Below are 25,227 nucleotides of genomic sequence, written 5' to 3' on the forward strand. Positions count from 1 at the left end.
TGTGACGAGCCAACTCATTGGAAAAGACCCTGATGTTGGGAAAGATTGAGGGCAGGAGGAGAAGGGGGCAACAGAGGATGAGATGGTTGGAGGGCATCACTGACTCAAAGGACATGAGTTTGAACAAATTCTGGGAGACAGTGAAGGACAGGGAAGCCTGGCATGCTGCAGCCCACGGGGTTGCAGAGAATCAGACACGACTGAGTGACTAAACAACAACACTGAGCTAGGAATTAGAATCCTGAAATCAAATATGATTCTAGCGTCTAAGAATTCTCGAATTTCCTCTCCCCAAATAAGTTTCTTAAAAAAAAAAAAAACCTTTAATAAGGCAAAATTTTTCCTTTTTAAGGGAAAAAAGTCCTCATCTCCCATGCAAGGGAGGGAATCTAAGGTGAGAGTGGCCCAGGGGACTGTGTGATATACAAGTCCTCCAGGGAGCCCCGAGGGGCCTCTGGCAACTTGAATTGGTTAATCCTGTAGCACTAAGAATTCAGCACCCCTGACCAACACAGATGATAATTGTTGAAGTGTCTCCTTGATTGTCAAAGAATCCTCAGATCTGAAAGGGGCCTTAGAAAAAAAGCTGTTAAGTTTTCCAGGGCAGCCATGCAAAATAGTACAGGCCTCTGAAAACAAAGGAAGCCGGTCCTGGGAAAGGCAAATCCAAGAGGCATTCTATAAAAACTTGAAAACACATAACATACATTTCTATGAAGACAGCTTCTTGATGATAAGAATCACCTGAGGCATCCCAGGTCCCTCCCTGAGACCCTGATTCAGTGGGGCTGAGAAGGGCCCTGGGGAATTTTACATTTCAGCACTGTACCCAGCAGGTGAATCTTATCATCAGGGAAGTTTAATGAATTCTGCTAAAGGGACATTGTTACAATTCTCTGACAAAAGATAACAAGGTTTCCAAGGCAGGTAAAACATTCATTTTGAAGGTCAGAAAATAATTCTCCTGTGGGAAAGGATCAGGGGAAGGGATAGTTAACTGATTTGGGGATAGACACGTACACACTGCTATATTTAAAATGGATAACCAACAAGGACTTACTGTATAGCACATGGAACTCTGCTCAATGTTATGTAGCAGCCTGGATGGGAGGGGAGTTTGGAGGAGAATGGATACATGAATGGCTGAGTCCTTCTACTGTTCACCTGAAGCCGTCACAACATTGTTAATGAGCAGTCACAACATTGTTAATAAGCTATGCCACGCGAGTTCAGCCATGTTCGACTCTTTGCGACCCCGCAGACTGTAGCCTGCCAAGTTCCTCTGTCCATGGGATTTTCCAGGCAAGAATACTGGAATGGGTTGCCATTTCCTCTTCCAGGGGACCTTCCCGACCTAGGGATCCAACCTACATCTTCTGCGGCTACTGCATTGGCAGGCACATCCTTTATCACTGAGCCACCAGAGTTATTAATACCATTGTTGTTAATCCCCAAAACAAAATTAAAATTTTAGAAAAAAGAAAAGAATTCTCTTCTTGCAAAATGTCTTTGGCTTACAAAAGGGTCAGATGTTATAATCCTCTTGGTATGTTGATTTGCATACATATTTGTATATACACGTATGTTTGAGTTTCAGTTATTTTAAAATAAATGATGCTTGTTTATTTACACAAACCATACCACAGATCACACACACACACACACACACACAATAGTAAAATGCAATTAAAATGTCACAATCCAGAGCAAACTACTGTTAAATAACTGGATGAGCATCCTTCCAGGTACCTCCATGCATAGGTAAGCATGTAGATATCATGTATAACATTATACATCTGGGGCTATACTAGACATGCCCTTTTGCTACCTGTTTTTTCTACAGAGGAATAGGCAATTTTTTCATGGCAATATAGTTCTTTTCATCACTTTTCCCTGTGTGTGTTAGTCATTCAGTCATGTCCGACTCTTTGCAACTCCATGGACTGTAGCCCACCAGTCTCCTCTGTCCATGAAATTCTTCAGGCAAGAATACTGGAGTGGGAAGCTGCATGATATTCCCATTTGTATGAATATACCATAATTTGCTGAATAAATACTTCAGAGTTCTTTTGAAAAATGGTATAGAGCAGAGATCCCTAACCTCCAGGCTGTGAATGGGTATTGGGCCACAACCTATTAGGAACCAGGCCACACAGTAGGACGTGAGTGACTGGACAGCTAGCAAAGCTTCGTTTGCTGCTCATCATCACTGGCATTACCACCTGACCCACCATCCCACCCCACCACCATGGTCCATGGAAAAATTTTCTTTCACAAAATTGGTCCCTGGCGCCAAAATGTTTGGGGACCGCTGGTATAGAGGACAAGGTAAAAATCAGATGGATGAAATTCCTAAGATTTATTTTCCATAGATAATGAGAAAGCAAGTAGTTTGTAAGTTGTTGTTCTTTAGCTGCTAAGTCATGTCTGACTCTTTTGCAACCCCATGGACTCTAGACTGCAAGGTTCCTCTGTCCATGGGATTTCCCAGCCAAGAACACTGGAATGAGTTGCCATGTCCTTCTTTCTCCAGGGGATGTTCCCGACCCAGGGATCCAACCCAAGTCTCCTGCATTGAGGCAGATTCTTTACCACTGTGCCACCTGGGAAGTCCCATGGTTTGTAAGACTCAGGCACAATTCGTAAGATGTATATAGTATAGATAATATGTTAGTAAGATATGTTAAAAATAAAATAGAATAAATGAAGTGCTTTTGTGTTAAGTATAGATGAAAATAAAGACACAAATAAGAATGTCACTTATAAATGGAAGAGTTCCAATGAAGGACAAAGTAAATCTTAAATATTAATATTTAATAAAGCCACAAGAAAAGCCCAATAAAATATTAATAAATGTACTAAATATCTAACTTACAATTTTCTTTATATTATTAATAAATATTTCCTAATAAAATATTAATAATACATAATAAAGCCCAGTTCATGTTGCCTCTAGATTGACAGCTATGTCATCCCTAAATGGATCACCCATCGGTGACACCCATTATGTTCAATTCTGGCCACATGTATACTCTGCCCCCAAATGCAGGCAAATTACTATTGAGCTACAGATACTGGCCAAGTATACTTGGCCTGCATCCCTTCTATGGGGCAAGCCTATGCTGGCTTCAGACACCTCCTATCTGCTAAGCCTCCTGTTCAACCTCACATCTGGTCTCTGTGACCACACCATCATTGGGGAAAGCTAACACCGCACAGAGACAGGACATGTGAAGACTGCAAGCACAGGATTCCAGAGTGTGGACCTTTCATCTTATTTATACCCTCACCTAATTATGTTAAAAGTGTTCGAATCCTTTCCCCTTGCATCTCAAAGCATGTTTCCAAGGGGAATAAATCGTGTGACTGGAACAACTGACTTTGTTCTCTGAGCCTTTCCATCTCATAATCTCTGGAAGAGTTTCCTTGGCGGTATACTTGGAGGCTAAGACTGCATCAGGTTATTTCCCACACTTCTAGAGTAATGGAGAGAAGCAAGCAGAGTGGGGGACCATCATGACTAAAATTACACACATAGAAGGTACATCAAATCTTTGCTAGTCTGGGCCATGAGGGTAAGGGTAACACAAAGTGCAATCTTTTCGTTTAATTTCAGGAATGTATCGGGTTTTCAGCTTTTCTTGCCTCCAAAGTTATTATGTAAGTTTTTAAATAAATCAATCACAATTTATTTTCAAGGGATTCTGATATTTATATTTTATACACTAAATCACATAAGCAGTTTTAGCTATTCTTCCCAATGACATTTTATTTTTCATCTATCTTCTCTCTCCCTGATCTATTTCTAGCTCTCCTGGAACTATCCTCCACTTGCTAAAGTATTTTGATTCTTGTTCTAAATCTTGCCGTAAGTATCCTACTGAGCTAAAGCCAACAGAAGAGACAAATTTAACTTTAACATAGTATGAAGCCTCTATCAAAGTGTGTTGCCAGTTATTTTAGTTACCAGACTTCAGATCTGAACTAAAAATAATCATATATGTAATGATCTTGATTTCTTGACTATCAATAATTATATCACAAATATCCATGTCAAATATGAATAATTATAATCAATCATGTATCTTTTTCAAAAATCAATAATTTTTTTCAAATATCAATACAATTAGGATTAGGTAGGGGAATTCCTATCTAGGGTGTTTTGTCTAATCTCACTGTACAATCAGATTACCTCTAAATAAATCAAAACTTTGGCTGAACTGAAACATGCTATCACCAACCACTCAACTAATGAAAATGTGAGGTATCAAAATCAGGACTCCAGTGATGACACCCTTCCCAACCAGAAACTAATTACATCATTTTTTTTTTTTTTTTTTTAAATTTTTGGCTGTGCTGAGTCTTCGTTGCAGCACTCAGGCTCTAGTGTACACGGGCTCAGCTGCCCCCGCAGCATGTGGGACCTCAGTTCCTTGATCAGGGATTGAACTGGAGTCCCTCCTTTGGAAGGCAGATTCTTAACCACTGGACCACTCAGGAAGTCCCTGCATTATTTTATTATAATAGGAATCATAAAATAAGCTGCCTCCAGTCTTCCCCACGCAGTCACAGTACCAGGGGTCCAGTACAGGTAGCACAGACACAATGTAACTGTTGATTGAAATCTCAACTGCATCTTCCAGCCAGGGAAGAGTCCTTATCCATGAAAATTTCCTGAGGCAGTGCTGTGCTTAGCCCTGTGCCTGTGTATCTAGCCCAGAGGGTACCTGAAACCAGTTACTGGATCCTGAGTGGCTGGAATATGAGGAGGAAGAAGTGCTGAAAAGAGAGGCAGGTGGAGGAGAGGAAAAAGGGTGGTAAGTACAGAGATTCCTTTTAAGAAATGTGGCTGTGAAAAGCAAGAGAGGGGCAGGGCTCTAGGTTCACAGGCCCCTGGTATGTGACCTAGTATGTGTCTGACTCTTTGTGACCCCACAGACTGTAGCCCACCAGGCCCCTCTGTCCATGGGGTCTTCCAGGGAAGAATACTAGAGTAGGTTGCCATTTCCTTCTCTAAGGGATCTTCCAACACAGGGATCTAACCTGCGTTTCCTACATTGGCAGGCAGATTCTTTACTACTGCGCCATTTGGGAATCCCTTTCACCAGCTCCTGGTGGTGGTGGTGGTGGTGGTTTACTGGCTAAGTCATGTCTGATTCTTGCGACCCCATGGTCTGTAGCCCATCAGGCCCCTCTGTCCTTGGGATCTTCCAGGCAAGAATACTAGGACTGTAGCCCACCAGGCCCCTCTGTCCATGGGATCTTCCAGGCAAGAATACTAGAGTAGGCTGCCATTTCCTTCTCTAAGGTATCTTCCAACACAGGGATCTAACCCACATTTCCTGCATTGGCAGGCAGATTCTTTACTATTGCACCATTTGGGAATCCCTTTCACCAGTTCCTGGTGGTGGTGGTGGTGGTGGTTTACTGGCTAAGTCATGTCTGATTCTTGCAACCCCATGGACTGTAGCCCTGCCAGGCTTCTCTGTCTATGGAATTCTCCAGGCAAGAATACTGGAGTGGGTTGGCATTGCCTTCTCCATCACAAGCTCCTAGTCATGTTTTGATTCTTAGGTTTTGGGTTCTCTAAAACATTCAGGAGTATAATTAAATTTATGTTTCAGAACCTAGGTTGAATATTACTCATCTCTAATATATGCTATACTTAAAATATCCAGACATCTCAGATTTCCAGAGATAGGCAAATGGCTACCATTCCGTCTTGTTGACTTCATGAGTAAAGCACGCACTCTAATTTTTGTTTGGAAAACATATTGGACTATAATTATAGCATTCAAAAGTGGTAACAAACACTTCTTATTTTTATTTTTCTTCCACTTCAATGGTACACAAATTTCTCATGATGAAATTTTGCTTATATTGCTAAAGTGACAAAAATCTTTGTACATAAGTATTTGGGGCAATGCTCTTCCATTATATATACTTAAAGAAGAAAATATGGAATTATTGTGTGAGTACTGACAAAACTACTTGTCTAAAATCTCCACAGCTAGACAAGTTGCTTGAATCCCTGAATGCTGAAACAATTCCAAGTAAAGGTACTTAAAATACAAGTGCAGAAATAACACATTGCTTAAAAATATTTAGGTTGGTTTGAGAAGGAAATCAAGACTAGGACGTCTATACTCTGATAACCTGTGTATTTATACGTAGTGGTGGTTCAGTCACCAAGCTGTATCTGACTCTTTGCAACGCCATGGACTATAGCCCACCAGGCTCCTCTGTCCACACAATTTCCCAGGCAAGAATAGTGGAGTGTGTTCCCATTTCCTTCTCCAGGCAATCTTCCTGACCCAGGGATCAAACCCACATCTTCTGCATTGTAGGCGGATTCTTGACCACTGAGCCACCAGGGAAGCCCATATGTATAGGGATTTAATGTTTTAATAGCAATGAATTTTCAATTTCATATACGCCAGTGGTCCCCAATCTTTATGGCACCAGGGACCCGTTTTGCGGAAGACCATTTTTCCACAGACTGAGGGTGCGGGTGGGATGGGGAATGGTTTCAGGATGATTCAAGAGCATTATATTCATTGTGCATTTTATTACTATCATTAATATATATCAGCTCCACCTCAGATCATCAGCATTAGATCCTGGAGGGCAGGGATCCCTGATATAATCTGGTAATTTCCCACCACTCTCCTTAAACAGGCAGGATAGGAAACTGACATATAAAAATATCTGACCCAGAAACTGAAGAATTAGAAATAAACAGGCTATCGGCTTGGTATCCTGATCTCCACACCACTGCTTTTCCCAGTGAACCATGAGCAGACATAGCAGAAAAAAAAAGGAAAAGCCAGTAAACAAAGTGAAGCGCTGGAAGGAGCTCATGATGAACCAGATCTGGCTTCAACAAACCCGGTTCTGCTACTTCCCAGGTTTAACGTATGCCACTGCCACTATTCGGCTGTTTCTGACCCATCAAAATGGCAAGTTACACAGCTGGACCTAACGGTCGTGAGATTTAGGTAAACCCTCTAAGTTTCCATCTCTGCATCTGTAAAATGGTACAGTGAGTTGTATGGTGTCTCCCCAAATTTCACACGTTGAAGTCCCAGCTCTCCTTACCTCAGAATATGATCTTGTTTGGAATCAGGATCCTTACAGAGGCAATCAAGTTAAAGTGAGGTCTTTAGCGGGGGCCCTAATGCAGTGTGACTGCTACCTTAAAATGGGTAAATTTAGACAGAGACACACACAGCGGGAAGATGACCACCTTCTAGCTAAGGAGAGAGACCTGGAACAGATCCTTCCCTCTTAACTCTCAGAAGGAACCAATCCTGCCAACACCTTGATTTCAGACTTCTAGCCTCCAAACTATCAGTTCAGTTCAGTCGCTCAGTCATGTAATACAAACTATGAGATGATACATTATTGTTTATACCACCCAGTCTGCGATAGGTCTTTATTTTTTTACTGCAGCCCTCGGAAACTAATACAAATTAAGATTATAGTTGGACCCATGTCTCATAGGTGGGTCTGAGAATTAAATGAAAAACAATGCAGCTAAATATTTAGTACAGTACCGAGTACACTGTAATAAGCTCCCAAATAAATATAAGGCTTTCATCTTTATTACTGTAAGTTGATACTTCATATCAGAATTACAATGGAACTCTCACCACAAACAACTTTTCTTCTCACAGTACAGCATCTCCAGGCCTCTGAGGTACAGCCTGTCCTCCCCACGTTTTTCTTCCCCTCTCTCCACACCTGGCCAACAACCTACCCTCCTCAGGAGCCTCCTCACACATAATCACTGCTCAGGCCTTCTGCTCGGCAGCCCTTTTCACACAGCAGTGTAATTACTGATCTCAAATTAGACTCCCAAGTCCCCCAGACAAGGCTTTACATTCCTCTTAGCTTTCCTCAGGCAGGGCCGTGTGAGCCTGTGAGGTGCTCATTACATGTTTGAGGAAAGAATCTCTTCACCACAGGCAGGGAAACTGGCCACACACTATCTACAAACAAGCCCAGACTCTAAGATACCTGTTAAAAGTACTGTCCAGGTTAGTGGTTCTCAAAGTGTGGTGGGGAAACCTGAAGTATCAGCCTGGATGGGAGCTTGCTAGCAATGCAAGTATCCTGGGCCTCACCCCAGGGACTGAAGCCGAAACTCTAGGGAGGGAACCCAGGAATCTGTGTTTTAACAAGCCCTCCAGGTGCCTGATGCAGCTAAAGTTTGTGAGCTACTGTTCTGTCTCCAATTCCAAGTGAAGAGGTTGGGCTGCTGGTTGTGAGCTCCCAGAAATTCCTACAGAGGAGTCGTCCCAGGGGAGAGGGGACCACAGAGGGGTTCTCGGGGCACAGAAGCAAAAGTTTTTAATTTTCACTTTCAACTCACTTATCTATACCCATATTATGAGAAGAGCTGGTGACAACTCTAAACTGTTACTATCTAAATTACCTAGCAATGAGAATCCATGTCTAGGAAGTGAGGCTCTGTCCACACTCTGAGCATCCTTCCCGACAGCAAAGAGGCAAAGATGATTTTGCCGCATCAGAAAAGTGTACTCCAAAGCCCCTTAAAGTAGCAACAAACAAGTGCCAGGCAAATAGTGCTCTCCAAAGACTTTAAGATAGTAAAGCAGGGCAGCTGCAGGTAGAAGCTGATGATCAGAAACAGGTAAAGGGCCTTCTGGGCCCTCCTCCATCCATGCCAGACGTTGCTAATGGGTCACAAAATTCTTACTCAACAAACGTGGACAGTATCTGCATGCTAAGTTGCTTCAAGCACGTCCGACTCTTTGTGACCATATGGACATAGCCCAGCAGGCTCCTCTGTCCATGGGATTCTCCAGGCAAGAATACGGGAGTGGGTTGCTGTGCCCTCCTCCAGGGGATCTTCCCAACCCAGGGAATGAACCTGTGTCTCAAGTCTCCTGCATTAGCAGGCAGGTTCTTTACCACTAGCACCAGCTGGGACAGTATCTAGAAATCTTTAACTCCAGGCAGCCACTTTCAATTGATCAGACCTGGCCCTTGCGAAAAACCCATTCCTATCCTAGTTTAGGAGTTAAATCCTCAAGTTCTGTAGCGTTAGTATGGAAAACAGCTGCTATTATAGGAATCTCACTGTACTTGGGAATCAGAGGCTGTACAATCTTGGGGAAACCATTTAAAATCTCTGAATCTCAATTTCCTTATTTGCAAAAGGGAGCTGGCAATAGCTCCTCCAGAATGGTCTGAGGATAAACAAGATGGATGAAAGCCCCTTCTCCCTGGCAAATAAAAAGCTCTTAATAAATGTCTGCTGGATTTGAAACTACAGCCATGTGGGGAAAACCGCACCACCCAAGCTTGCCTGCAGCTAATTCACCCAGAAACCCAGGTTTCAGTGTTTATCTGTGAAGGAGCTGTGGAGTCAGATGCTGGCTTGGGAAAACAAACTGATGTTGCAGTGTATGTGGTCACTAGTATAGGCAATCAGACCATGGAGACATTTATCAGGAAGAGCTTGTTTGAGTCCTTGTCCAAAGACAATGCCAGCGCCAGCTCCTCCTTTGCCGTATCCATACTGGACCTCTAAATCATTTGACTAAAGCAACAGATCCTACCCAGAAATCTACTTTCAGAAAAACCACTTCCAGGGTTGTGGCAAGCATCTGTCTTCTTATGTTTGGAATGTTTAAAAGCTCCATAGAGAACATCTCAGTAAACAAAACCCAGTCCTACCTAGCCTTGTTAGTTCAGTGGAAACTGAGGAATTCCCCACTCGAGTGTCCCCATTTGGACAACTAGATGCCAAGAAAGGCCTTGGTGGGTGACCGATGCTTGCTATATGTTAACTCATTCAGCTTCATGTTAAAAAGCTGTTTTTACAGATAAAGGATCTGGAGCTCACAGACATTAAGATGATCATGCAGTCAGAAGGCAGGAACACTAGGATTTGAAGAGCTAGCTGCCAGTCACACTCCACTAAATTCCAACACTGATATGAAGCTGGAATCCACCCCAGTAAGGTCCTCAAGTTTAGACAGACAGGAATTTTGAAAGAAACACATGAAAAAAAAAATTCTAACCCCATTCTAGCAGCCATGGACTAGCCTATAACCAGGGGTTAAAGTGTAACTAAGAACAAATACATCCTAGCATCTGTCAAAATAGAATTTAATACCTTGTAAATCCCATTTAATTCGTACTTAAAACTGAATCAGTCAATAGATAATACTCAGCCCTTTTTCTAAAAGCCTGTACGTAATCAATCTTTAGAAGCCAGTGTGACTGATGTCTTTTTTATTTTCAGCAAAGCACTTTCCACTGTTATATAATTTTGCTATGTCGAAGATAATGGAAAAAATGTGACCTACCAGAATGACTTATAAACCCTACACATCAAAATACCTTGGTATGCATTTATTCTGAATAATGAGGGTTAGACCTAGACCATAAATGCAGGTAAGATCTTTCTCAGCTTTCGGAAACAGGCCATTACAATTCAATTTTCTTGGATATTATACAATTTCATTACCAGCAACATCGAATAGGGTGGCCTTGACTTGTAGGGTGTGAAATTATTTAATCAAACTAGGCCAGTAACTAAGCTGATGAGAGACCAAAAGGCAAGTACCGGGTAAAGCAGGCTGTCTGTTGGCACGTGTCTGTGTTTCCTGGAGCCCTTGTGCCAAGAGGTGCAGCTGGGATGCCAATCCCACTCACAAGGAGATGACAGCAAGGTAGTACTTCGAACCCTGAAAAAGACACTACTGTTAAAATTCAGCACGGTCATTCCCAGTTTGGCGAGATGTTTGAAACACACTGAAATTCACATTCTGTACAGTTTACCCACCTACATTATGGCTTTCAATATATTCACAGACTTGTGCAACCATGACCACAATCCATTTTAGGACATTTTCATTACTTCAAAATAGAAACCATTTAATCCTCCAATTCCCCCCTCCTCCTCCCAGCTGTAGACAACCACCAATCTAATTTTGTCTCTATAGAGTCACCCCTTCTAGAGATTTCATATAAATGAACTCATACATGATCTTTTGTGACTGGTTTCTTTCACTTGGTATAAAATTTTCAAGTTGCATCCAGGGTGTAGCCTGTGTCAGAACCCACTCCATTGTATGGATATATCATAGTTTACTTATCCACTTTACAGCTGATGGACATTTGGGTTGGTTGTTTCCACTTTTTAGCTATTACGCTCAAATGTGTACATGGACCTAGCTTTCATTTCTCTCAGCTATATATCTAGGAGTGCAATTGCTGTCCTGTTCTTCAAAAAAGAAAAAAAAAAAAAAAAAGTAAAGAATTCACTTTTGGTGGGGGGAGGGGGTACTTTCCTGGCAGTCCAGAGGTGACACAGTGGTAAAGAATCTGCCTGCCAATGCAAGAGACACAGGAGATGTGGGTTTGATCTCTGAGTCGGGAAGATCCCCTGGAGTAGGAAATGGCACCCCACTCCAGTACTCTTGCCTGGAAAATCCCATGGACAGAGAAGCCTGGCAGGCTATAGTCCCTGGGGTCACGAAGAGTTGGACACGACTGAGCACACACACGTCATGTCATGTCTCTGGGGGCCCAGTGCTTAAGACTCTGCGCTCCCAATGCAGGAGGAGTGGGTCAACCCCTAATCAGGGAACTAACACCCCACATGCTGTAAGGTACAACCAAAATAAACAAACAAACAAAAAATTCATTTTTTAGGTTAAAAAAAAAATACCCAGCAGGTGATAAAACATCTAGGGAAAACTTTTTTTAATTTTGGTAAAATACACTTAACTTAAATTCACCATTTTAAGGTATACAATAGAAAAAAACATTTTCAACTAAAAGGGAATTACAATACTGGCTTGTCTCTATATTTATACATGTGGGTTTCCCCCAATCAGAAAAGATGGCAGATACTTTTTATTTTAACCCCTCATCCCAAGACAATCCAAGAAAATGCTTTCTGGACATTTTTATGCATCCTGCCTGTGCCTTTCAAACAGCACAAGAGGCAAGCTCCTTTCTGGGTGGGGCTGGAAACGCAGCAGCCTCATATGGGGACACATCCAGTGGGAGGAGGAATGTGCTTCTCTCCAGTTTCGCACATACTCCTCTGTCTGCTAGACAAAGTGATATTGTGGCATCTGTGCAAAACACTCCCTACACAATGGAACAGAAATCAGAGAGTGTCCATTTTATTTGTGCAGGCAGGAGACCCATTTCCCTTCTCCAAGGACCAGCAGGAAATGTGGGCACAGGCTAATGCAGGGACATCTGGATATCCTACAAAGCGAGCAGCAGGATTAGAGCCCGGCCCATGTGCCGTTTCTGTTATTACTTCCTACAATTAATAAATGCCCAGCAAATCAAGACGGACTTGCTTATGCTTTGGGCCTTAGCATGAAATTTTCCTATGTGTATCGATACCAAAGAGAGTTTTGCCTCTTTCATTGAAATGGCTTGCTTTTGAATTAAGTCAGTTTTCTGCATTGTGACAACATCCTGGTTTTAACTATCTTTTATGATACTGCCTGAAGTTTCTGACATATATAGGAACCTCAAATAACAATCAGCCATTTCTGAAATACAAACTATTGACTAGTGGTAGTCGCTCAGTCACATCTGACTCTTTGCCACCTCATGGACTGTAGCCCGCCAGGTTCCTCTGTCCATGGAATTCTCCAGGCAAGAATACTGGAGTGGGATGCCATTTCCTTCTCCAACACTGACTAGGGCTACCTTTAAATTAAGGAAAAGCTTGGAAGAAAACTAAATACACTTGGTATTCAATAGTATTGACAAATATGTAAAATTTTTGTCAGGTAACATGAGTTAGTGCTGGAAAACCTCACAAAATTTTAAAAGGAAAATCCATAAGTGGCTCAGTAATCAGATGCCAACTCATGCCATACACCATGTGAGATCTTAGTTTCCCAACCAGGAATTGAATCAATGTCCCCTCCGTTGAGGGCATGGAGTCTTAATCACTGGACCACCAGGGCAGTCCCTGGACGTCAATTTTTTTAAGAGAAAAAAATTTTTTTCTCTACTTTGGCTATTTTTTAAATAATTTATTTTTACTGTTGGTTACACACGGTCTTGGTTGCTGCACACAGGCTTTCTCCAGTTGTGGCCAGTGGGGCTACTCTTTGTTGTGGCGCACGGGCCTCTCACTGTGCTGGCTTCTCTTTTGCAGGGTCTGGGCACATGGGCTTCAGTAGTTGCAGCTTGCGGGCTCTAGAGCGTGAGCTCAGTAGTTGTGGCACACCAGGCTTTGTTGCTCTGCGACGTGTGAATCTTTCCAGACCAGGGATTGAACCTATGTCCCTTGTATTGGCAGGCAGATTCTTCTCCACTGTACCACCAGGGAAGTCCTAGGGCTATTTTAAAACCAAGTAAGCAATGGCAAAATATTTGCCAGTGTACCTATCGTCTTGGGGACTGGGGTCAATAAACACATGTGCAAGTTATCCAATCTGTGCTTCAATAAACTTGCAGCATTCAGTCAACTGGTTGGCAGCTGGTTTTGACCTATCATATGATTACAGTTAGTAGAGTAGACGCCCCAGCACAGCTCTGTTTGCAGAAGCAAGACAAAGTACTAAAAGGAGGAAGGAGCTGGTAGTGAAAGAATTCCTTGAGGTCTTGAAAACTCAATCATGACCTGACTTCCAATTATGTTCTAAACCCAAAAGGAGCTGCTCATAATTACTATGCAGTATTACATGTATGTTGCAGCAATTGGAATAGTTCTGGAAAAGAATGAAAGGGACAGAACCCTTGGAAGAAATATTGGCCCCACTATTTAGTCAACCAGCTCAAGAGAAATCTCCAGTCAGAATGCTTGTCGGCAGATTTACCTCTGTAGAAGCACAACTTATCACCTACCTTCTAACCACTGACATGTCTAACAGCTGCAGAGAGGGTAAATTTTTAGGAAGGTCAGAGAACTGTGAGGTCAAGAGGGAACTAGTAGGATATCATGGAACGGGCGGCTCTAGATGCTTGTTCCTCCAAGTGTGGGTCATGGACCATCCACTGGGTGGGTATCACCAAAACTGACAGTATCACCTATGCTGCTAAGCCACTTCAGTGGTGTCCGACTCTGTGCGACCCCATAGACGGCAGCCCACCAGGCTCCTCCATCCCTGGGATTCTCCAGGCAAGAACACTGGAGTGGGTTGCCATTTCCTTCTCCAGTGCATGAAAGTGAAAAGTGAAAGTGAAGTCACTCAGTCGTGTCCGACTCTTATCGACCCCATGGACTGCAGACTACAAGGCTCCTCCGCCATGGGATTTTCCAGGGAAGAGTACTGGAGTAGGGTGCCATTGCCTTCTCCGAGTATCACCTTTAAGCATATTCAAATGCAGACTCTCAGGCCCCACCACATCTACAGCATTAGAACCTGCATCTTAGAGTGGTTTATATGCACATTAAAGGGTGAGAAATAAGATATCAAGGTGCCACTGAAGGATTTAGAACTTATTTACAAAATTAAACAGTAGGAAATAAGATGCCTCCTAAGATGCCAAGAAAGGAGAGTTTACTACAAGGTTAGTGAAGGATATTAATATGTCTACAGAAAGGCTGTGTCAAGTGATAAAGTCAGCAAACAAAAAAATGAGGATCAGCAAAATACTCTTTTGTCCACGTATATTCAAAGAACTCAAAGTATTATAAGGAAGATCTTGACCTGTGATGCAGAGATATTTCATCAGGCTTAAAAAAAAAAATTTTTTTAAGGGAATTAAAAAAAAAAAAAAGAGGAACACTCAACTCTCCTTATTAAGGATCACTTTGGAATGAATGCTTTGACTTCTGTTTGGCTAGACTTGGGAAACTGAGGATAACCAGAGGTGGTTCTACCTAGGGCATTTACTCATTTTGATGGCTGGAAAAGGTTATCTCCAAAAAGAAATGAATAATGTGGCAGTCAATTTATACATCTGAGTCATGCATGTTTGTTTAGAGTGAATCCTTTAATGACTGGTCCTGAGCCAGAAACTAAGAACATCCAGTTGCTGTCTGAGGGCTAAGTCTTCGATCACGATGACTCAAATGAGGCTGTTTCACACTTGTAAAATTTGAAGACTAAATTATAACTAAGGAATGGCAAAGATATATAGCATGTGTATTGCAGTTTCCCAGTTCTCCAAATTATATGTCTAGAACAAGTATCACTCATTATTCACAATATTCCATACTTGGCCTGGGGATCCTCCCTAACTTGATCCTCTCAGATGTCCACCCATCAACAGGTTTTGGCATGATATATGAAGCTTGCCTGCCATCCTTGACAAAAGGTCCTCCCAGCTCTACATTTCTGTCATTTTGGGACAAAGAGTTATGCCCAATCTCTAGGGGCTGCTTGAAGAATCACAACTGGGTCATTACAACATGTTTTCCCCATAGCCGTCATTGAACACTGACCCACATCACCTCTCCTAGGGTCACTCTATACCTCTTGCACCCTCTACACATATATACACTTCCTTTTACTTTCAGGTAGGTAGGTAGATTTAGTCACTAAGTCGTGTCTGACTCTTGCGACCCCATGGACTATGGGGACCCCACCAGGCTTCTCTGTCCATGGGGATTCTCCAGGGAACTGGAGTGGGTTGCCATTTCCTTCTCTAGGGGAGATTCCCGACCCAGGGATTAAACCCAGCTCGTCTGCACTGGCAAGCAGACTCTACCATCTGAGCCACCAGGGCAGCAAAATCATCATCATCATCATCTTGCTGCCTCAGGATTCCATTCTAAAGCACCTCTGAAATTTCCCAAAGAAACATCTAGTTTGTTTCCAATAAAAACTACTTTGTAGTGTCAAAGAGGATCTACCTAAATCAAGTGTCTCAACAGCAATACTATGCAATACTATGGACATTTTGCACTGGATAATTCTTTATTGCATGGGGGGTGGGGATTGGGGAGGGAGGCAGGGAGTGCTGTCCTGTCCATTGCAGGAGGCTGGGCAGCATCCCAGGTCTCTACCTGCTAGATACCAGTACCACCTCCACCCTCCCAGGGTTGGAACAACCAAAACTCTAACCAGAAATTGCCAAATATCCTTTAGGGGACAATTCCTGCCACTGCACCTCCTCCCTTGCGAACTACTGACTTAAATCATTATATAGGAACTTCTAAAAGTTCCACCTTTCAGAAGGTAGAACTAAGGATCACAATTTTTCTTCTATATTTCTGAATGTATATTGTTTATATGATAAAAATAAGCTAGAGACTATTTTCTTTTTATTTATTTATTTATTTTTCTATTTTCTTTTAAAAAGAAATACCATTAGCTACACAGATACCTCAAGCTGATCCCTGAGTGAATGCCAAGTGTTTGGCTTGTTCAGTTTAAAAACTGAATTCAGTCCCTGCATGTGCATCATACAGGAACTTTCAGTTAAACTTCTCAACATGTAAAAGACACAAAAGAGGGACTTCAGAGAAGAAAATCAGAACTGAAGCCTCTTAACCCTTCTTCAACTGGTAGATGGAGGTGGGGGGTGGGGGGGGTGATGGGGGGGCTCTGAAGAAAGACATGTTGAAGAAAAGACTGCTGCTTCAAGAGAATTACCTGAAAAAGTCTGCATGTACACTTCTGTCAGAAAAATACTTGCATTGTCAGAAAAAAAATGAGGCACAATTTACTTCCTTTCAAGAACTGCTACATTAATAGACCATGTAAAAATTTTTTCAAAATCATAAAATTAAAATATCTGAATGCAAAAATGGGCTCAAAACACATGCATTCCTTCATCTTCTTGACTGCTAGATGAGGAATTTCCTTAGAAAATTATACATTAATTTCATTACTAACTACTTTAATTCAGTCTGGGTAGACCATATCTGCCAGGAAGAAACGATCTGCATTTATTGAGACAACACAAATTTGGAATCCGAGCTTCAGGCTGAACTTGAAATAGAGTTTAACTTTAGCCATAAAAAAAAAAAAAAAAAGGTAGTGTGCTTAGAAAATGAATATGATAAACAAGATATTTATATAAATTGCTTTGGGGAGTAGTGTTATTTAAAATTCTGATGAGAATTAAACAAATGGGAGGTTAACTACAAAAAAAGAAAAGAAAGAAACAAGTTCCCAATGAAGAACTCGACATCTATTACCCTCATGAGAGGGATGACCCTTGAGTCCACCTGGGCCCCCAAACACACACACACAAAGCACCTTCTGGTCTCCTCTGCTTACCCAGGTTGCTGCCAAAGGTTCACGTGTCTTCTGCTCTCAGGTAGAAGTTCTCTTTTGTTAAGTGGAGTGATGCCCACTGCTGCTTCCAGAATAGTCATATATTTCTTGTACCTCATCTTGTCCCTCTCAGTACAAGGTCAAGGACATTTGGGGCAGTGTTCCGCTGAAGCAGATGAAGTAATCTTTGCAACACTGGAAGCCGCTCTACTTTTAGATGCTCAGTGCATCCCCAGCCAGTGCTATTAAACTCTACTGTGGGGGGTAAGGCATGGGGGCGAGGCCAAGGCCAAACCACAGATAAATAAATAAATAAAAGCCTTGTTCAGATTTCCCTGCAATGTCAGTATTATATAAGGCTAGAGAATTTTGAATAAAGCACTAATGAAAATGATTTGCAGGATGATGGTGGTTTTAAATGTAGCGATCTAATGTACACTCCCCAATTAATCCGCACATAAATCTTTTGAGGCCACTAATCCTTCAAGTACTAATGGCACAGGAGGTGATTTATCTCAAGGTCTGGTAATAATTGATCCAAAAAGCCTGCATGCCTCTGGGTGAACTAAAATCAGAAGCAGATCTGCTCCTTCTACAAATATGCTGCTGCTGCTGCTAAGTCGCTTCAGTCGCGTCCGACTCTGTGCGACCCCAGAGACGGCAGCCCACCAGGCTCCCCGTCCCTGGGATTCTCCAGGCAACAACACTGGAGTGGGTTGCCATTTCCTTCTCCAGTGCATGAAAGTGAAAAGTGAAAGTGAAGTCACTCAGTTGTGTCCGACTCCTAGCGACCCCATGGACTGCAGCCTACCAGGCTCCTCCATCCATGGGATTTTCCAGGCAAGAGTACTGGAGTGGGGTGCCATCGCCTTCTCTGTCTACAAATATACATCTCTCTAAAAGACTGCATTTGACACTGAAGAAGGGAGTTCCAGTTGTCATTTATGGTAATGCATTTCTGCTGCTGCTGCTGCTGCTAAATCACTTCAGTTGTTTCTGACTCTGTGCGACCCCATAGACGGCAGCCCACCAGGCTCCCCCATCCCTGGGATTCTCCAGGCAAGAACACTGCAGTGGGTTGCCATTTCCTTCTCCAATGCATGGAAGTGAAAAGTGAAAGTGAAGTCACTCAGTCATGTCCGACTCTCAGCGACCCCACCGACTGCAGCCCACCAGGCTCCTCCGTCCATGGGATTTTCCAGGCAAGAGTACTGGAGTGGGGTGCCATTGCCTTCTCCGAATGCATTTCTACATGCTATAAACTTTTTGCTTGAGTCAGTTGCAAAGCAAAGATTAATTGAGAGACAATTTTTTTTTTAATTATCTTTTTTTATAAGTTTTTTTTTTTTTTTAATGTGGAACATCTTTAAGTCTTTGTTGAATTTGTTACAATATTGCTTCTGGTTTATGTTTTGTTTTTCTAGCCAGAGGAATGTGGGATCTTAGCTTCCTGACTAGGGATTGAACCCATGCTCCTACATTGAAAGGCAACATGTTAACCACTGATGGCCAAGGAAGTCCCGAAATACCTTTACCTCTAAAACCCAGCATGGGTGACCTCTGCTAGCATGAAAATAAGGCTGTTAGAAGATATTCAGAATCTAACCCTCTCCCTTTTTTAAATGTCTCCTCTTAGCCTTAAGGACTTTTCTTACCCTTTTTCCATGGGGTAAAGGTGGATGCTCCATCATAGGGGTCCATCTAATGGGTCATGGTACACAGGACCCAGACTGGGTGGACTAGCCTTCCCTGGGATGAAAATAAGACTTTCAGAGAGAAATGTCCTCCTTCTACCGGTTTTGACAACCAGGGCTGATAGGAAGTTAGAGCTGCTGGCAATCATGCTCCCCACCAGGTAGAGGAGGGGGTCACCACTAGCTAATAAGAAAAACAGTATGAGGAGAAATGTGATGACATTGCTTGAGTTTCTGAATCCAGCTATGCCTGACCATGCTAGGAGGTATCTGGTACATTTTTACTGAGATAATGAACTCATTTTTGTGAAACTTAGTTTTAATTGAGTTTTTGTTATTCTGAAAGAGTTCTGATTTACATGCCTCCTTGACCACTTCTTCAAGCTATTTTCTATTTAATGCAATGTAAGTTCTACTGCTACTTATCTAAACAAATGCATACACAGAAGGGAAGTAAAATCGAGGAGCATCGTCCTATAATACTTCTGACTAACCTAGACATTCACAATTAATAAGTGTCCCAAGTCCATGTCCCCTAAATTGTGAACTCTTCTTCCACAAAATCTTTCTTGATAGCAAATTTCATTTTTTTTTAAATCTAAGGGACCTAAAACAGTGGTCTCCAAAGTGGGTGCATATACCAACAATCTTTGGGGTGTGGAAAGAAAATATTAAACCATCTATTTCTTTTTTGTCTCTTGTCCATTAAAATTTTAGTTTGAGCATTTGTTATTAAATATTTGTAATGTTTGCTTTTGGAACTAATATATTTTAAATTACATAAAAGTATAATTCTGTGTGTGTGTGTGTGTGTGTGTGTGTGTGTGTGTGTATTTTGGCCACACAGCATGTGGGATCTTAGTTACCAACCAGAAGTTGAAGCTGTGTTCCCTGCAGTAGAAACCTGGAATCTTAACCACCAGAGAAGTCCCCAAAGTATATAAAGTTATATACTCATACATATTATAGAATATACTTAAAAATCTGATGGGGTGTATGAGCAAAAAAGTTTCATGGTCAGTAACTTAACCCTTCAACTGCTTTCTAAACCTCAATTTCCCTCTTGATGAGAGGCCTGAACTGATAAGCGCTAAATTATCTTCCAATAACAGTAACAGACTATGAGCCTCCACTTCCCGATTATAATATTATAGTCAGCCCTCCATATCCATAGATTACTATCCACAGATAAAACCGACCTTGGACTGAAAATATTGGGAGAGAGGGATTCCAGAAAGTTCCAAAAGGCAAAACTTGAGTTTGCTTAGCTCTGGCAACTATAGGATGTAGCATTTACATTGTATTCACAACTATTTACACATAATCTACAAACACAAGCTGGAATCAAGATTGCCGGGAGAAATATCAATAACCTCAGATATGCAGATGACATCACCCTTATGGCAGAAAGTGAAGAGGAACTCAAAAGCCTCTTGATGAAAGTGAAAGTGGAGAGTGAAAAAGTTGGCTTAAAGCTCAACATTCAGAAAATGAAGATCCATGGCATCCAGTCCTATCACTTCATGGGAAATAGATGGGGAAACAGTGTCAGACTTTATCATTTTGGGCTCCAAAATCACTGCAGATGGTGACTGCAGCCATGAAATTAAAAGACGCTTACTCCTTGGAAGGAAAGTTATGACCAACCTAGATAGCATGTTCAAAAGCAGAGACATTACTTTGCCAACAAAGGTCCGTCTAGTCAAGGCTATGTTTTTTCCTGTGGTCATGTATGGATGTGAGAGTTGGACTGTGAAGAAAGCTGAGCCCCGAAGAATTGATGCTTTTGAACTGTGGTGTTTGGAGAAGACTCTTGAGAGTCCCTTGGACTGCAAGGAGATCCAACCAGTCCATTCTGAAGGAGATCAGCCCTGGGATAAGGAATGATGCTAAAGCTGAAACTCCAGTACTTTGGCCACCTCATGCAAAGAGTTGACTCATTGGAAAAGACTCTGACGGTGGGAGGGATTGGGGGCAGGAGGAGAAGGAGACGACAGAGGATGAGATGGCTGGATGGCATCACTGACTCGATGGACGTTGAGTCTGAGTGAACTCTGGGAGTTGGTGATGAACAGGGAGGCCTGGTGTGCTGCGATTCATGGGGTCGCAAAGAGTCGGACACGACTGACCGACTGAACTGAACATTGTAGTTACAACTATTTATGCATCATTTACACTATTAGATATTATAAGTAATTTAGAGATGATTTAAAGTATACAGAAGAATGGGTTGCACATTGTTTGCAAATACTATGTCATTTTATATAAGGTATTTGAGCATCTCTGGGTGCCAATATCCTTGGGGGTCCTGGACCCAATCTCCCATGGATACTGTACTATAACTGACCACAAGTAAGAAGTGAAGACAAAGGACAAACCATTTGGTCTTGAAACATTTCATTTTCATAGTATTCATGAATATTACTCCCACTGGTTGTTCTACAAACAATTAGTACCAGTCAGTCACTGGAATTCTTTTACAGGCTGAACTTAGTTGGCTACAGCTGTCACTGCTCAAAAAAGCTCTAATACAGCCCTCATTTAATCATACAGGATGGTGTAATTATACTTACACAACAGTCTTTGTTCTAACAATTTGTATTCCTAATGACGTGCAATAAAAATTACTACACAACCCTCTCAAACAATAAATGAAGTCTGAGTTACCAACAACAAAAAAGCAAGCTAAACTTGTTAGGTGTTGGGAGCTGTTTTACTACAATGAAACTGACACAATACTTTAAAAATGGCATGTTTTAAAGTTTTATTTTCTATAGGTTTTTCTGATGCATTTAACATAACTTACAAAGTGATTCTTATCTATGATGATCTCATACAAAATTAAAATTTTGTCTTTTATTAGGAATTCTCCCTTAGCAAGTAGCTAGAAAGAACTTGTTTTTCTTCCATGAATGAGTTGTTCAGTTTTCTATTCTTTTTTAAAAATTGTCATCTTTGTATGAACTCCCTCATAATACTACATGAGGACAATAACACATAAAAAATAAATAAATTTAGTCAAAATGTGTAATATGTATATAATACATACAGGTATGTGTGGATTGAAAACTCAAGTTTTGCCTTTTGGAACTTTCTGGAACCCCCATCCCCCAATATTTTCAATTATATACAGATATGTAATTGCATGGCTATTTTCTTTGTAATTCTAGAAAGTCTTTGGAATTTTCATTTAATTGGTTAACTCCAATTTCTAGAGTTCTAGAAATTCTTTATAACTACAACTATTTGATTGAAAATCACTTATTTTTTATAAATTGTTAAATATATATGATCCAAAAACCTTTTAAATCAGGATGCTCAAGTTCTCTTTCTGAATGATTAAAATTGGATATACAAATTCACAGATAAGGCTGACCTTCCCTTTGAACTGATGATGTCTACTTAATTCCTGCTGGAGGAAAAGAGTGGACATCCTTTTTCACGGGGTATTCTAACTGTTCCTGTGTTTTAGAAGTATAAAAATGGAAATGAACTAATGCCCCAAACAGGCTGTTATACAGGGTGTGGTTTGCTTTACAGGGAGCTGGAAAAAGCCTTAACTAAAAGTAGAAGAGTCAGGGAAACCATCTTTTTTTTTTTTTAACTCTACTACAAACAAAATAAACTATGACTTAAGGCATCATTTCATCCCTGCCAACCCCCAATAGCTTCATTAAAATACACTTTTACATATTTGCTACTCAGATGAGCCACTAGAACACTTAGAAAAACAGACTACACAGTGCAAAAGAATTACAGAGTTCAAAACTGTGCCTCTCCTAGATTTAACACCCACTCCCTGTCAGCTCAAACTTGACTTCTCTCTTCACAGCCAGTCTCAAAATGCACTGTATTGGGTTTATACCATGACCAAATCTGTCCTTTCAACCCTGTCCCCTGACTCAACCCAGTATCTACCTGAGGAATCCACTGCCCAGCCCCCAGCAGCAGTTGCTTCTTGCTTTTCCTGTTTCTTGCATCCTCCTCCTGGCTCTCCCAGCATGAGACCTTGAAGTCATCCTCACCCAATTCTGGGGGGCCCAGTCATACCAATCCCGTGACACAGGAAAAGAGAACTGAGTTTAAATGAGAAGACCTAATTTGAATCCCACTTCTGCTGTTAACACCATGGGACCCTGAACAAGTTACTTGACCCTTCTGAACCTATTTCATTATCTTTAAAGCTGGAAGACCACACGCAGGGGTGGCTTTAAATAATAAATGAGATGATGTATTTGTATCTCCCTCCCTTCCATCCATCTCCTCTGTCTTTTCCCCATTCCTAATATCTCTTCAATAAACCTCCATAAATCCTTATTTCTTTGCAGGCAAGCATAAGGAGTACTTACATACATCTGTTCCTTCCCTGAAGCTACAAAAGAAAGCCCAAGGGTGAGTGGTTTTGTGGGGAAAACAGGGAGACTGACTAAAGGGTACAGGAACCCAGGGGCTAGAGTAAATAATGAAAACTATCCAAAAAAAAAAAAGGAGAAAATAGTGTCCCCAGGCTTGCTGTAGGAAGCAGAGGAAAGGGGCCCAGCTTAGGTGTTACTCACCAACTGGGGAGGTTCTTCCTTACCATATTTCACAGATTTTTAGTTTCTGCTAGTAAAGTGTTGCTAGTAAAGTTTTAGTTTCTGCTAGTAAAGTGTTAGTCTCTCAGTCGTGTCCAACCCTTTGCTACCCCAAGGACTGTAGCCCACCAGGCTCCTCTGTCCACAGGATTTGCCAGGCAAGAATACTGGAGTGGTTGACCATTACCTTCTCCAGGGAACCTCAACCCAGGGATCAAACCCAAGTCTCCTGCATTGCAGGCAGATTCTTTACTGTCTGAGCCTGAATAATTAAAAGCCAACAGACCATCTCTCTCAAATAACTTGAATACAAAGTAATTCTACAAGTTCCCTCTTTCCTAAAAGATAAAAAAATTTTAAACTCCTTATATGAGGGAAATTCACTCCTTATTAATGTTGTAAAAATTATACCAAAAAAAAAAAAAAAGAGAGAGAGAGTTCCTTAGTGGCTTAGTGGTTATGATCAGCATTTTCATTGCCATGACCCTGGTTCAATCCCTAGTCAGGTAACTAAAATCCCACAAACCACATTGTGTGGCCAAAAAAAAAAAAAAGAAAGAAAGAAAATGGAAAAGAAATTGTGTTCATGTTACATTTCTACTCTGAACCTAGAGTTGCAGGATTCTAGAAGATCTCTTGCTTGGGAGCAGATGAGCAATGGCACTGCACAAAGTTTAGAACACTGACAGGAGCTGGTTTAAATCAAGAAGGGCTTGGCCATTCATCGGGTTAGGAAGATATTAGTCACCTTTGCTCTGCAACTTTTGGAAAGGGACAGAAGCTCCAGAACTTGGTAGGGACTACACAAGGTGTGAAGTACGGAGATCCAGCAGTCTGTGGCCAGTGGCTGGACACTGTATGCGCTCAGTCGCTAAGTCCTGTCTGATTTGCAACCCCATGAACTGTAGCTCTCCAGGCTCCTCTGTCCATGGAATTTTCCAGGCAAGAGTACTGGAGTAGGTTGCCACTTCCTACTCCAGGGGATCTTCCTGACCCAGGGGATCTCCTGCATCTCCTGCATTGGCAGGTGGATTTTTTACCACTGAGCCACCTGGGAAGCCCTGGCTGGAGAGCAGTTCACACAATCTCACATCTCACCTGCCGACAAGTGCCCTCAGCTTCCTTAGCATCAATTGGGATACCTCACTACCCAGGACTGAAGTCCAGCTCCACCACTAACTAGCTGTAGTGATCATGGATAAGTCAGTCAATGTCTCTATGCCTCAGTTTCATTATTTGTAAAGTGGGGCTAATCATGGCACTGACCTCACAGGCCTGTTTTAAAAGCTAAATCAGAGGCACAAACTTTCAGTTGCAAAATAAATGAGTCATGGGTATGAAATGTACAGTATGGGAAATATAGTTAATAACTGTGTAATATCTTTTATGGTGACATTATAACTAGACATAACATGGTGATCATTTTGAAATATATAGAAATACCAAATCACCATGTTGTGTACCAGCAACGAGCACAGCACTGTAGGTAAGTTATTCTTCAAAAACAAACTTATAGAAAAGGAAACCAGATACGTGGTTACTAGAGGTGGGAGTCAGGGGAGGCCGTCAAAAGGTCAAATTTCCAGTTACAAATAAGTACTAGGAAGGTACAGTACAACATGATAAATATAATTAACACTGCTATATGTTTTCTATGAAAGTTGTTGAGAGTATACTCTAAAGTTCTCATCACAATTTTTTTCTATTTCTTTAATTTTGTATCTATATTAAATGATGAATGTTCATGAAACTTATTGTGATACTCATTTAATG

General features: G+C 41.5%; 1 protein-coding gene across 3 annotated transcripts in view; it reads right to left on the minus strand.

Moving 5' to 3' along the window:
* TJP2 (tight junction protein 2) overlaps window positions 1-11,028 on the minus strand; it is a 104,063-nt gene extending 93,035 nt beyond the window's left edge. For 2 of the 3 annotated variants that reach the window (XM_010860650.1, XM_010860648.1), the window contains exon 1: window positions 10,601-11,028. In XM_010860650.1, the coding sequence (XP_010858952.1) occupies window positions 10,601-10,759 (159 nt within the window). In that variant the 5' untranslated portion in view covers window positions 10,760-11,028. The remainder of the gene's footprint in view (window positions 1-10,600) is intronic. The other variant, XM_010860651.1, reaches the window with a different exon arrangement.
* Window positions 11,029-25,227: the final 14,199 nt, after the last annotated feature.

The sequence above is a fragment of the Bison bison genome, unplaced genomic scaffold (assembly GCF_000754665.1).
Source record: "Bison bison bison isolate TAMUID 2011002044 unplaced genomic scaffold, Bison_UMD1.0 scf7180017864469, whole genome shotgun sequence".
Taxonomy (NCBI): domain Eukaryota; kingdom Metazoa; phylum Chordata; class Mammalia; order Artiodactyla; family Bovidae; genus Bison; species Bison bison.